The sequence below is a fragment of the Babylonia areolata genome, chromosome 4 (assembly GCF_041734735.1).
Source record: "Babylonia areolata isolate BAREFJ2019XMU chromosome 4, ASM4173473v1, whole genome shotgun sequence".
Taxonomy (NCBI): Eukaryota; Metazoa; Mollusca; class Gastropoda; order Neogastropoda; family Buccinidae; genus Babylonia; species Babylonia areolata.
Window position 1 is genome coordinate 46,075,997 of NC_134879.1, and position 15,625 is coordinate 46,091,621.

The 15,625-nt window shown below is 38.4% G+C and overlaps 1 protein-coding gene across 2 annotated transcripts in view; it reads right to left on the reverse strand.

Annotated features, from left to right (window-relative positions):
* The window catches only part of LOC143281228 (RAC-gamma serine/threonine-protein kinase-like), a 37,063-nt gene that overhangs the window by 12,972 nt on the left and 8,466 nt on the right, over window positions 1–15,625 (reverse strand). Inside the window, exons 7-12 of one of the 2 annotated variants that reach the window (XM_076586319.1) lie at window positions 14,402–14,467; window positions 13,208–13,399; window positions 12,516–12,644; window positions 11,364–11,578; window positions 10,822–10,909; window positions 5,569–6,621 (exon numbers count right to left, since the gene is read on the reverse strand). In XM_076586319.1, coding sequence (XP_076442434.1) covers window positions 6,364–6,621; window positions 10,822–10,909; window positions 11,364–11,578; window positions 12,516–12,644; window positions 13,208–13,399; window positions 14,402–14,467 — 948 coding nt within the window. In that variant the 3' untranslated portion in view covers window positions 5,569–6,363. Of the gene's footprint in view, window positions 1–5,568; window positions 6,622–10,821; window positions 10,910–11,363; window positions 11,579–12,515; window positions 12,645–13,207; window positions 13,400–14,401; window positions 14,468–15,625 lie in introns of those variants that run through there. The other variant, XM_076586321.1, reaches the window with a different exon arrangement.

The window sequence follows — 15,625 nt, forward strand, 5'->3', positions numbered from 1 at the left end:
GACAAATTACACTTGATTCTGCATCTTGAATATAATAAAATATTGGTGCTAAGATTTCTGTAAACTGTGCCCCCAGAAAGAAATACAGAGGCATCTCACAGAAGGGCTATTGCAAATTGAGATTATTCAATTATAAAAAAAAAGAATAAAAAAAGAAAAGAAATAAAACAACCAACTAGCTAATTAAATATATAAATAAGCATACATCTTTTCCACTTGTTTGATCATGATCAGCATTATCCAAATGATCAGCCCCAAGGAAAAGTTCCATCCATCATACGTTTAGATTTACGCGCTTTGAGAAGTCTTAATAGGATATATTCATTAAACCAGCGGAATTACACAGTCCTACACTTACACTATTTCTCTGAAATTCTCTCAGTCTGCAGGTCATTCTCATCATTTTTACTTCAAGCTCGTTCACTCACTGTTTCTTTCGTTGTATCAGTGGTGGTTTTATACAGCCTCATATGGACCATCAAGAAAACTTAAGTAACTAACCAAACAATATTGTCACAATACATACCACCATAAAACTGTTCCACATTTTGTCCACTTCACCATTCTAAACTATGGTTTGCCCATACTGGATGGCATCTGTGTGTTCAGCAAAGTTTCCGCCATGCCACGCGGCCAAGAAGCAACACATGGAGTTAAACTGAGAGTAACGCTGGCAACAGAGCGTAATGAGAACACGGAAGAACAAGAGAAGTGACAATGATGTTGGTTAATGTCATGCAGTCCAAGATGACTTATTCACTTAAGGCTCATCCCCCCCCCCACCCCCTCTACCCCCCCATCCCCTCCTATGAAGAGAGAATGTGAAAACACAACCAGTTACAGTAATCATGATCAGGAAAACTAAGAAGATACAATGATAAAGACTACACATCAGTAATCACAAGAAAACAATTTCTTCGTACTTAAAGCTTTGCAGAGATAAATGGAAATGTTTCTAACAATGCTAGTGTTATGTCATGTGGTGCTATGTTGAGAGAAGCTCACTGTACCAGGAGAAACAGAGAGAGAGATGAAGAGTGAAGTTCCGAACAACATGTCCTCTGCATTATGATTATTATGATATCAATGTATTATTTCTGATGCACTAAAGACTGGAAGCTGTCTTGACTGGTTGTTTTTGGTGCAACTCTCCATGTGATTACCTCTGCGTCTATTTATTTATTCAGCCTTATGCTGATGTTCCTGCTCCTGCAATGTAATGAATAATGACAAGAAAACATGCACGTCTGTGTTGACATTCAAAGAGATTTAAACAGACAAACAAAGTGTTGTGCACCTGACAAGTCAGAAAATTCACCTTTGACCTGCAAGCATTACATGGATTCAAACCATGCACCTACAAGACCAACAACACTCCCAATGATTTGCCACTAATGGATTCAAAAGTAAAGGGTGTTGTTAATTACTCAAAAGTCATAAATAAATCTGGGCAGGACAACTGAAACCGAACTTCTGAGTGCAAAGCAAACAGAAAGGAGGAGTTTGTATTATATTCCATGTCTGGTGATACATATACTTACCATGTCAAACTGATGCAAACTAGGCCTATCACTTTGCTCTGCTTGGCCAAATTTCGTGCGGCTAACGGTGAAAAGACAACCGTCTTGCCCGGTCTGCCCTTAGCCAATCAAATGCCTCTAAAAGCTACAAGCGCTGAATCATTCCTTTGGCCAAGGCTGTCAACATCAAGTGTATGCACTGAACAAAAAAAAACAAACAAACAAAAAACCCCACACAAATCAAAAAGATGCCTTCCTTCAAACAAAACACAGATGATTGGACTAGAAATTAAAGACAACAGAAAAAGCAATGTAAAAGAAAAGAAAAGGCAGAAAAACATTGAGTAGCAAGTGAACTAAAATCTGCCAGTCATAACCCAAACAGCGAGGTGGCACCTATATCCCTTCATCAAACTGCATGATGGACCATCGCCGCACGATCAGGCCTGTTTTCACAGAATGCACTGTTGGTTTAATCTCCCATATCCACTACAAAGGAAGTGTCGAACACAAAAAGAGAGACATGATTGAAGCAGACACAGAGGAAACACTATAATCAACAGAAAACAATAATCAAGTATAAAAAAAACCCACAAAAAACAAAAACACAAAAAAACACACACACACACACACACAAAAAACACACACAAAAACTGAGAAAATCCATGAAATGAGGACTATCTACAATCAGCTACATGTCCAAGAATACACATATACATATATATATATATAAAAGATCATTTTGCTTTAATGTCATGGTCTTGCGTACCATACTGTGATCATGTCTTATCTGAGCAAGAGGGAATGCCTGTAAGACCCAGCTCCCACAAGCACAGAAACCTCCCCAAGGCTATAGTTCAAAGACATCTGGTGACAGTGTTGTTCTCCACCATATGAACTGATGACCACTGGAGAGGACCTATCTCAACATGACCTGACAACCTCAGAGTCCTTAACAAACTGAATATTAAAGTACTAGGCAAGGGAGATTTAGCAGAATACATAATGCTCAGGAAGATGGAGTTAAAAATAAGAACAAAAAAAAAAAAAAAAAGGTTGTCAAGTATCTCCTTAAAAGTACAGAAAAACTAATCCAAATATTTGCATTTGTATTTCTTTTTATCACAAGAGATTTCTCTGTGTGAAATTCGGGCTGCTCTCCCCAGGGAGCGCCAACCTTTTTTAAATTTTTTTTTCTATCGAAGTGGATTTTTCTACAGAATTTTGCCAGGAACAACCCTTTTGTTGCCGTGGATTCTTTTACGTGCGCTAAGTGCATGCTGCACACAGGACCTCGGTTTATCGTCTCATCCGAATGACTAGCGTCCAGACCACCATTCAAGGTCTAGTGGAGGAGAAAATATCGGCGGCTGATTCTCTCGCTTCCAGGGCGGACGCGTTACCTCTAGGCCACCACTCCACCTTGAAAAAAAAAAAAAAAAAACAACAAAAAAACAACAACAACAACAACAAAAAAAGGAAAAAAAAAGAGAATAAAAACAGCTAATCCAATGACCATAGATTTCAGATTCAAAATAAAAATCTTGATGGATTATATCAGAACATAAGATTTGTGAGTGTAGTTTCCCACAAAGAGCCCCACTCCATCTTCCAGTTGTCATATTTCCTGAGAATGTTGGATATTTAATCGCAAGCACATGCCCACAAAATTTAGCGTTCTCTCTGTCATCTGTCTGTCTTCCTCTCTCTCTCTCTCACAGACACATGCAGGCACATCCTCACAGAAAGAACATGGTGGCAATACCAGCCATAGCAACTGTCTTCCTAAACCATCAGAATCCCATTCACTATTTTCGCACGCTGCTGTTAATACTTGAAACTTTTCCCTGAGGAAAATATTGGAGTCCACTATTCTACAGGTAAAATACATAAATAAATAAGTAAACAAATAAGTAAGGAAACAAAGAAACAAATAAATAAATACATAATTAACAGACTGTAATTTGAAATCACGAGGTATTTAAAAATAGGAATCATCTGTTCAACTTTACTTCAGGTCATAGGATTGATCATGTCCATCAAGTACAATACAATCCACATTCTGCTGGTATGTTTCTTTCCACTGACAGAATCACTGACATTCTGTTTTCCTCTGATTTAAAAGAAAAGCTAAAAAAGCAAAAGAAGCACTTTATTTCACACTAACAACAGTCCTCATAGTATAACAGACCAAACATGGCTTTTTTTTTTCTTGCTGACAAAGTAAGATTCTTATGTATATGTTTTTGGTTGATGTGTAGACAGTAGTTATTTCTTAACTGATGAAAGCTTAGAGACAAATAAATGAACAAATGACAACATATAATAAATAGATTATTTTTTAAAATGTAATGTGATATTGTCATTTTCATGTTGGAATGACAACTGCACCACTGAATTTATTGCTAAACATTCTGACTGTTAAACATTAAATACATGTTGATGGTGCAAAGTTAATACATAAAAACTAAGTTTAAAAGATGAAAAATAAACACATGTGAACAAGTATTTCTCAACATGGTTGAATCTTTTTTAATATTTCTAACTGCATGCAAGTGTGTGCTGTCACATCATCAGGACCATTTCATGAAGGCTTTAGATAAATAGAACACCACACAAAAAGACTTCTAAAAAATACCAACAACTGATCTCAAAGTAGACAGCCTTTCTTCCAAGCAAATGCATGTGTAATAAATATTGATCAGTGGAAGCTTTCATGGATACCTGTGACCACTTCTTCCTGGTTGATATAGTATTTTGGATACTGATGTTGAAATCAGTGCAATAATCACCAACCCAAATCACTTGCTTAGAGTCTCTTTGTGGCTTCTCTGGTTTCATTTTCCAATATGAATGCAATCTCAGCTTGTGTTTCAGTTACATATCTATATATATATCTATATATATCTATATTTCTCTCTATATATATCTAGATAGACAGCAGACATAGATATAGATCTTCTTCTTCTTCTTCTTCTGCGTTCACTCGTATGCACACGAGTGGGCTTTTACGTGTATGACCGTTTTTACCCCGCCATGTAGGCAGCCATACTCCGTTTTCAGGGGTGTGCATGCTGGGTATGTTCTTGTTTCCATAACCCACCGAACGCTGACATGGATTACAGGATCTTTAACGTGCGTATTTGATCTTCTGCTTGCATATATACACACGAAGGGGGTTCAGGCACTAGCAGGTCTGCACATATGTTGACCTGGGAGATCGTAAAAATCTCCACCCTTTACCCACCAGGCGCCGTCACCGTGATTCGAACCCGGGACCCTCAGATTGAAAGCCCAACGCTTTAACCACTCGGCTATTGCGCCCGTCAATATAGATCTAATCTGATACAATTCCCATCTCCCCCCCTCACCCTTTTTTCTGACAATATTTTACACTGAAACAATTATCAGGTTTTGCCTGTCAATCATATTTGATTTAAAACTGGCTGCTTGTTTGATTTGTATCCGTGGAAGGAAGAAAAGTGTGGCACTGCCAATTCATACCAGTTATCACTGACTGTGATCATTCTGAATCACAAAACAAGTGGTCCAATACATGAATAATAATAATTTTTTTTAAATCTCATCTGGTGACAAAGAAATAGTGTGTATTTCATTTTTGATTGAATACATGACAGCACTGTGAAGACTTGTCACTGTTAGGTCAACATAACCAGTACTGATCAGCATCAAACAATATCTTTGGGGGAAAAAAAAGATGAAAAATAAGATTGAAAAATATCAGTAGAATTAAATGGCCATTGATTATCTTTAAAAAATGTCAAACATTTAATATTCTACATTACAAAGGGATTCAGTAAATAATTTAAAATATTTCAACATCCAACCCGCTCACTAAAGTGGAGAATGATCTTTTTTTTTAAATGGCAAAAATGAAAGACAACAAATACGTCTCTTTCATACACACAAAAACCAAAACACATGTGGTTTCTAATGCACACACACACACACACACACACACACACACAGAGGTGTACACACACACACACACAGAGGTGTACACACACAGGTGTACACACACACACACACACACACACACACACACACAGAGGTACTCATACATCCAGAAACACACAAAGGTTGCAAAGCCTACACTTTGAGAACTCTAAGCTGTGCATCTGTTTTTCAAAATCTTGCTGAAATCTCTTATATGCAACCCCCCCCAAAAAAACAACAACATTTCTCTGACTTAATGATTTAAAACTATTAATTCAAGAACAGACTGATCAATCATTTTCAAGAAATATTCCAGTAAACGTCTGGGAATGACCAAACTGTTGTTCATCAAAAATATTTTGGTATGGTCCAGTAATGACCAGATTGTTGTCCATTCATGGACAGACAAACAAGCTCTCTCTCTCTCTCTCTCTTTCTCTCTCTCTCACACACACACACACACACACATACAAGCATGAAACTGCTCCCTTATCATTATCTTCTTCCAGCTTTTTAGAACCAGCTGATAAAAATACAGAGAAAAAAAGTGCACGCACTGAGAGAGTGGGTAAAGGGGAGGGAGGGACATAGAGGGAAAATGATTCAGACAGATATGTGATGAACTGAAATACACGTGACAACTGAAACATGTATCAAAGTGATGGCATGCTACGCATTAAAGTGAGGGCATGCTACACATTAAAGTGAGGTACAAAAACACTACCTAATGGAAAAAAATTCCCTGTTTCGGACCCCAAAAAACCGCTGCTTTAGTAAAACAAAAATCCGAACATCAAATGGTGGTCGTGTAACTTTGGCTCAGACAAACGGTCGTTTCGTTCACAAAAGGAGATGCTGTCATTTTTGTGTCAGGTCACCTGTGTGATCATGTGGCCCATGACATCTCAAAACTCATGCCGGAATGGCGACTACTGGCCAGGCTGTTCTTGGAGCCGTGGTAGGAGAACTGCTCGAAGTAAGGCATGCTGTCCATGTCATCGTCCATGCCCGGCAACACCTCCGTGGTGGTGACCGGTTCGTTGTTGGGGGGTGGAGTCAAGTTCACGGCCTCTCCTGTGAACAGTTCGTCGAAGTATCGAGTGTCGGTGTCCGACGTCACCTGAGGCTTGAAAGGCGGTGCGATCTGTCAGAGACAATGGGAAAACACACTGTCACACATATCAGGCGGGGGGGGGGGGGGGGGGGGGGGGATCAGTGGGAAGAAGGTTTCATTGTTTGAATAAATCAAAATAACAACTGAATCTGTTCATATTTATGAAAAGAGTACTAAATTACAATAAACTGTTTCAGATTTCTTTGAAGTAACATCTAACAATTATACTGGTGAACATTTTTCTTTCTTTAAAAAAAAAAATCAATTTAGGACAAAGGGACAGACCAGCATATGGACTGGGGTGTCTGGACAAAAACCAAACAAATGTCTTCATGCAATGAAAACTGAACAAAAGCTAGATATAAGAATTTTCCATTGGTAAACAAGAATGTACACATACAAGCACCAGTAGTTGTTTTTGCAATCCAGTTGCATGCCAGTTTCACAGATAACTCCTCTCATCCATCAATCTGACTCCCCTCCCCTATCCCTGCTTCTCTGTTTCTGCCCTGTTCATTATTTTACACATGAAGAAAGCTTTAAGTCACAATATGGCAACCTAGCACTGACCTATAACTGAAACAGACCAGAGCTGTGTGTGGCAAAATCTCAATGGTGATGTGATACATCAAAGAAGAGGAATTACGCAATGTGAATCTTATCAGGTAACATAAGAAAGCTGATGCATAATGAACACATTTGTTTGTCACTGGTGAAACACATGTGTCATTAATACACAGCTGAGGTTTCTGTGTATAAATCTTCACCATATTTGTATTTCAGAGAGAACAATGCATAAACACAGCCACATGGAAAGGCTTGTTAATGCACGGTCTGGCTATGTTAGTCACTTTAGTTTCTTTGTGTTTGTTAATGTTATGTCTGTGTGTGCGTGCTTCACTTATCAGTACCCCCCCACACCCCCACCCCACCCACCCCGAAATATTCAGACATTCAAAATCCAACAGGTAACAAATGATAGTTTATGATCTTCATAATAATCATAATGTACGTAATGTGCACAGTCTCCCTTCTTCAATTATTCACCATTTCTTCTTCTGATGGCCTTTTATTTTCTCTGCAAGTTACAACTGCAAAGCCCTTGGCAATTTCAGTTCCCAGCTACAGGGCTATTTTAGCATTACCACTCAATGAGTAAGAATTATCTGTGAATCCCTCTCCATCTATCTGTCTTCCCAACAATGTTTTCCTTTCTTGTTCTATTTAATATTGTTTCCTTTCATTTCCTCTGAATGCTTACTCTGCTATCCTCAGTAAATAAAATACATCCATTCATTTTGTCACATAACTATATTTATAAAAGGAATAGGTCAGTACAGAAATAAACACAACCGGAAATCACAACACACACACACACACACACACACACACACACACACACACACACACAAGAAAAAACAGCACAATCAAAAGCAACATAAAAACACAATAACAGTAACACAATGTTGAAACACAGCTGAGGCCTGCTGTAAGCATCAACTTAAAATTCGCTGCTTGAACTGGCATTTTAGAATTGTATCTTTAAGTTGTTGTTGTTTTTTCTTTCTTTTAAAACTTTATACCTTCACTGAACATTTTGATACTGTTGTAAAAGACAAGAGACCTTTAAAATGACACAACTCGTTCAAATTTCTAGTCTGAGTGTATGTTGTGATGAATACCACCACTTACAGGAGACCTCTGGTATTAAGAGTTACATTGAGCTGACTGTGCAACTAGGTAGAGTTTTTACGAGAAAAGAGTACAGCAAAAATGTTAGTGGAGCACACATCAAAATGACCTGTACATCATACAGAAAGAGGTGTAACATAAACAAGGATTCAGCATTCAATACGTAAAACTAAGCCAACCTCAATGATCTTGAGCAAAACTTTGCACTCATGCACACAGAGACATATATACACACAAACATTTTAAAGCATGATCAGAATCAAGAAAACTGCCAGATTAATTTTCCCAAAGACCTGAAAACTAGATTTAAAATAGGGGAAAAAAACAAAAAAAAGACACATGCACACTGGAAACACACCATTTCATAACATATTCCAGAACATGTACACATTTTGATGATGCTTTCCATTCAGTTTATATATAAAATTCACGTCATATACAGACAGGAAAGGAAAATCATACATTACAGATGTATACTTTCCCTCTTACTCCCAACAAGAAGCACCAAAAGACATATCAACATGGACTGTGCTGGAAGACAGACTGCAAGGACAATCTAATATGCGTTCACTTTCCATGCCATGCAGAAGTGACATACACTGGGAATATAATTCACGGATGCAAATGGCCAAGGAAGGAGGCCAGGAAATCAAATTCTAGCATACCCAAACTGGACAGTCTACAATTTTTATTATGGGATCTTTTAGCACACCGTGAATATCTACCAACCCACTTCATGTTTATCAAATCCTGAAAATAACTGCATATAAATTGATTACAATCAATTACATAAATATCAATATTATACAGTGTAAATGTATCCCTTCAGAATAACTCTGGTCATTGTTTCAGCTGACAAAGGCAGACAGATGGTGAAATTACATCTTTAAGCTCATTTCCTAACAGCATCCATCAAAGTTTCAGCTACTTTTCTCTGTAACAGCAATTAATGTTAGTGAAGTTTTCATTAAACTACAAAAACAACAAACACAACCCACACGTGTTAAAAATTAGACAGAATAGTAAAAACCAAATATTTCTATTGTTCAGTTTGTGTAACCCCAATAACTTTAAACTATTCTTTTGAATTTCAGCACCATGAATGTCTGCCAGTTATTGAAGGCATAGACTTGCCTGTTTCAACTCTTGTTTTCAAAAGCATTCACTACATATATCAAGCATTTAGCCAACATGATGCCCTCTTAACAACCCGTAATTCTGAATACTTGGAAAACAACAGTAAATCTTTGCTGATTAATCTGGAGTCAACTTGAAGCAGACTGTTTAACAGTCATTAGAGGTATACATATTACTGCACTTAACCCCAATACTTTTGGTCAGGCCCTCTAGGATTTATGAGGGCTAGGTTGATTCATACAGGAGTTTCTAGGACCTAACAAGTCAGTTACCATATCATATGAAATCACTATAGTTTGGAGAATACAATAGGCTTAACAAATATGTTTCTTTCCAGCAATATTTTTTCCCCACTGACTATGTGCACCTTTCAAAATTAGAGACTATATGATTCCCCTTTTCTTTATTTCAGCGCAAGGCAGCCGAGTTACCAATTACACCCTGAACTGAAAAGAACCCTTTTTACCAAAGATGATTACGTATGAGAAGAAGCAAACCAGAGCATGTTTGGAGAAAAGAAATTTGGAGAAAAAAACAACAACTGCACACACCATGATTAATCTCCATACAGATCAGTGAAGAGTCAAGAAAACAGCAAACAAGCAATACAGAACTGCACACAGGAAAAGAGTTGGCGTCAGTTACCTGCAGAATATTTGCAGACGCCGTCAGCGCAATAATAGCCAGTTTTCCTCCTTTTTCTTTAACAAAACAAGTTCCTGAAAGAAATCTTTTATACTCTCGCTATTCAGAAAAGTACACACGTACCCTAGCTCATTTCTGTGATTCCAAACAAACTCATTTGCACAGGATCCTCACTTTCAAATTCCCCAACTTCTGCACTGGCCACTATAGCCCACTGTGCTCCACCCAAAAAAGAGAGGATAAACACATGACAATATTTCACACATCTTCACTCTCATTATAAATGACAGATCATAAACAACAGTGTTGTTATTACTGTCATCCTTTTGCGGCTGTTGTTCTTGTTGCTGCTGTTGTTGACTTCCAAAGCACTAGGCAGTAACTGTTTGGGTTTTGGGCTGTTGCTTTTTTAATACTTTTTTCACCGGGTAAAAAAATCAAGACAGCATTCAAAACATTAAAAAAAACCAACAACACATTTCCCCCTGAAATGCTTTTAAAGCGTGCTGACAAATACAAAGCCTGAAACAAAACCGCAGAAGTAAGAACCAAATGTGACAACAGATATAGATACAACATTGGCAATGTACACACATGCTGACAAGCCCAACATGTACACAATGATGAAACAACACTGCCAGCCCAACACACACACCTCACTACTGACATCCATGGCCTGACAACACAAACATGCACGATGAGGTGAAGGAGCCAGAATGCATCAAACAAGAAGATGATCACATATCTCTGACTCACCCGTTTGGCCACAAGGTCGTCCCAGTTGATGCACTGGAAGAAAGGGTGTGCTTTAATTTCTTCTACATCCGCCTCACTGCCTCCAAGCCTGCAACACACACAGTCCAACGCACTGCTTGTAAATCGTCTCTTCACCACGAATGCAAAAGCATTTGTGTGGCTTACAGGTCAAAGAGAAGAAATGTTATCCCAATAAAAACATCATCATATCATAGAAGAAATGACATCTCAATAAAAGCATCATTACATCATAGACGAAATGACATCTCAATAAAAGCATCAATATAAGAAGTAGAAAACTGCAAAAGAAAATTTTGGGAGAAAACAGAATCATAAACAAATAACTGACAAAATGACATAGAGCATAAAATTATTTCAACTTGAAATCTGTTTAATTCGGGAAGCTGCAGTAAGCACAATTAGACTGGGAGGACATGGGTTTGAGCACTGTCATATGTGTGATTTTTTTTTTATTCCATAAAACAGGATAAAAAAAATAATTAAGAACTACACAAAAAACATAAATTAGTGGTCTGACTCACCGACGTTTCGGGTTCTTCACCAGCAGCCCATTGAGCAGCATTTTGGCCTCTTCGGACAGATTGCGGGGAAACTTGACGTTTTGCAACAAGATGAGTTCAAAGAGCACGTCGTGGTCTCTGTTGTAGAAGGGTAGGCGTCCACACATCATTTCGTACATCACCACCCCTGTTCCCCACCAGTCCACCGCTCGCCCATAGTCGTTGTCTTCTAACACCTGGCAGACGTGTATAATAACGTGCATGAAATCATTCTCTCACACACACAGAGAAATAGCACACACACACACACACACACACACACTTTCCTTCTCTATTCTAAATTTTATATTTCTTGTCATATTTGTAAGTGTATACTGTACACATAAAGTGCACACTCCCCAGTATGTGTTCCAGTACCGGAAGTAAGTGCGGCTTATAAACCGGTGTGGGTTATGTATGTATAAAGTTCATTTTTTTCCAAAATTTAGTGGGTGCGGCTTATATACCAGTGCGCTCAATAGACTGAACTTTACGGTAATCAAATTGAATCACATAACTGTACAAAGCCAAGTGGCTGAAATGTTACACATTCAATGTTAGGATCCTAGATCATTGCAAATCCCAGTCATGGCTGGCTGGTCGCTTACAAGATATTTTACTGTATGCACAGTTTTTAACCTTGAATGTGGGGGGGTGCGGGGTGGGGAGTGCTTACAAGATATTTTATCGCATGCACACTTTTTAACCTTAAATGGGTGGGGGGTGTGGGGGTGTGTGGGGGGGCTGGTCACTTACAAGATATTTTACTGTATGCACAGTTTTTAACCTTAAATGTGGGGGGCGGGTGGGGGGTAACTTACAAGATATCTTACCTTATTCACACTTTTTAACCTTTAATGTGGGGGGTGGGGGATGGTCGCTTACAAGATATTTTACCTTATGCATAATTTTTTAACCTTAAATAGGTGGGAGGGGAGGGCGGGTGGGGTGGGGGGTTGGGGGGGGGGAGCTTACAAGATATTATACCTTATGCACATTTAAAAATTTTTTTTTTTTTAAACATAATGGGTGTGTGTATGGGGTGGAGGGGTTGCCTACAAGATATTTTACCCAATGCATAGTTTTTCCACCCAAAATAGTGAATGATTACAGTGCAGATATCACAGCACTGACCTCCGGCGCCAGATACTCCGGGGTACCACAGAAGGTGCTGGTGCTGGCACCGTAGAACATCTCCTCCTTACACAGGCCGAAGTCCGCCACCTTGATGTGCCCATCCTTGTCTAGAAGCAGGTTCTCCAGCTGAAACACCAGCAGCAATACAAGGGGTTGGAAAGTGATTAAGAAATAAACACAGGATAATAATAAAATATAAAAAAAAATTACCCAAAAACAGCATCTTCTGCCAAGTCTGCATCATTCCAAGTCTGTGAGAATTTTCTCCTCTGCTGTTTTAAATTTGGCAGAACCATGAAAGCCATATATATCATAAGATCTGTTACAAGACAATCACATTAGTGTCACTTTAGAGCTCAGACATTAAATAAACATCACACATTTTCGTCAACACATTAGTTATTCCAGCATTTGACATTTCTTTGTACTACCTTTTCCTTTTTTTTTTTTTTTTTTTGTCTTTGAAAAAAAAAATACAATACAAATGTTATCTTGATAACTCTGCTGATTTCCTCTCAAACACACACACATACATATACTCACACACATATGCTCACACACACTAACATACACACTCATACACACAAAGAGTCACATAAATCAACAGACAAGACTGGCATACAGTCAGGCAGAGTCAACAACACACACTTACATACGCCCACACACACATCAGAATCAAACCCACTGACCTTGAGATCTCTGTACACTATGTTGTTCTCATGGAGGTAGCCCAAAGCTGATATGATCTCGGCCCCGTAGAACCGTGTTCGGTCCTCGGTAAAAACCCGCTCCCGAGACAGGTGGAAAAACAGCTCACCTCCGTTCACATACTCCATCACAAAACATAACCTGTCAGGTGTCTGGAATGAATACTTCAGTTGCTGAAACAGAGAAAAAGGCTGAATCAGTCTGACGGAGAAATAATTCTCAATAAAATAAAATAAAAATCCAGGGGTCTAAAAGACAAAAATTCCTACGCAAACACGAAAAATGGTTTGTCCAAAAAGAACATGTACATAAAATAAAAAAAGTTATTTCAGCTGATTAAAAAAATGTTCCTTTTATGCATGCTACCGCATAAATTATTCAACAAGAATATAAATGTAAACTATTCACTTTCATCTGTGTGCTCCCCATTTACAAACAGAATAATCTGCAATGTATGTGTCGTAAAACTGTTAAGCGTATCACTGACGACAAAAATGTTTGTGACCGATCAAAGGACCTTTCCTTCTTAAAGGAACCCTATAACATTTCTATATCTATATTCTGCCAAAAAATAAGGAAGGAAGATGGCAGAATGGATAAGACATTCATCTGCCAATACTGTGTCCATGAGGGTGTGGGTTCGATTCTTGCTCTTGCTCTTTCTCCCAAGTTTGACTGGAAAATCAAATTGAGCATATGGTCATTCGGATGAGACAATAAACTGAGGGCCCACATGCAGCATACACAAAGAACCCATAGCAACAAAAGTATTCTCCTCTGGCAAAATTCTTAGGAAGAAATCCACTCTGATGGTACACAAATATACATGCATGCACTAAAGGTCTGACTGGGATGTTGGGTCATGCTGCTGTCATGCATCTGCCTAGCAGATGTGGTGTAGCACGTATGGATCTGTCTGAACGCAGAGACGCCTCCATGAGAAACTGAAACTGAAACTCAAAAAGTAAGTCTCCAGCATATTTCATGAATGTTTGAAATAAAAGTCCTTATCCTTAACCAGCAAACTTATGGAAAACGTTCTCAAAAACAACATTTTTTTTTCCCCTTTTCAAAGCCAGTGTTGTGTAGTGAATATTGGTCAGTTCAGTTCTGAAACTGAAACTCTTGGCCACAGAACCAGATGTGTTCCGACACAGGAAGTTCAGTCCACTTACTGTGAGGAAGGGATGCTTTGTGGTTTGGAGTACCCTGTTCTCTGTCAGTGTGTGTGCCACTTCATCCTGCAAAAACAACAGCCAACAACATGAAATAATTGTGGGCATAATGTAAGGAATGCAAAAATAACAACAAACAACATAAAACAATGGTGAGCACCAGGTTAGGAATGCAAAAACAACAGCCAACAACATGAAATAATTGTGGGCACCAGGTAAGGAATGCAAAAATAACAACAAACATAAAACAATGGTGAGCACCATGTAAGGAATGCAAAACCAACAACCAACAACATGAAACAATTGTGGGCATGAGGTAAGGAATGAATGCAAAAATAACAACAACATGAAACAATTGTGGGCATGAGGTAAGGAATGCAAAAACAATAACCATCAGCATGAAACAATTGTGGGCATGAGGTAAGGAATGCAAAAACAATAACCATCAGCATGAAACAATTGTGGGCATGAGGTAAGGAATGCAAAAACAACAATCAACATAAAACAATTGTGGGCATGAGGTAAGGAATGCAAAAACAACAATCAACATAAAACAATTGTGGGCATGAGGTAAGGAATGCAAAAACAACCAACATCATAAAACAATGGTGGGCACAAGGTAAGGAATGCAAAAACAACCAACAACATAAAACAATAGTGAGCACGAGGTAAGGAATGCAAAAACAACAAACAACATGAAACAATTGTGGGCACAATGTAAGGAATGCAAAAACAACAACCAACATAAAACAACTGTAAGCAAGAGGTAAGGAATGCAAAAACAACAAACAACATAAAACAATTGTGGGCAAGAGGTAAGGAATGTAAAAACAACAACCAACATAAAACAACTGTGGGCACGAGGTAAGGAATGCAAAAACAACAACCAACAACATAAAACAATTGTGGGCACCAGGTAAGGAATGCAAAAACAACAGCCAACAACATAAAACAATTGTGGGCACGAGGTAAGGAATGCAAAAACAACAACCAACAACATAAAACAATTGTGGGCACGAGGTATGGAATGCAAAAACAACAACCAACAACATAAAACAATTGTGGGCACGAGGTAAGGAATGCAAAAACAACAACCAACAACATAAAACAATTGTGGGTACGAGGTAAGGAAAGCAAAAACAACAACCAACAACATAAAACAATTGTGGGCATGAGGTAAGGAATGCAAAAACAACAACCAACAACATGAAACAATTGTGGGCA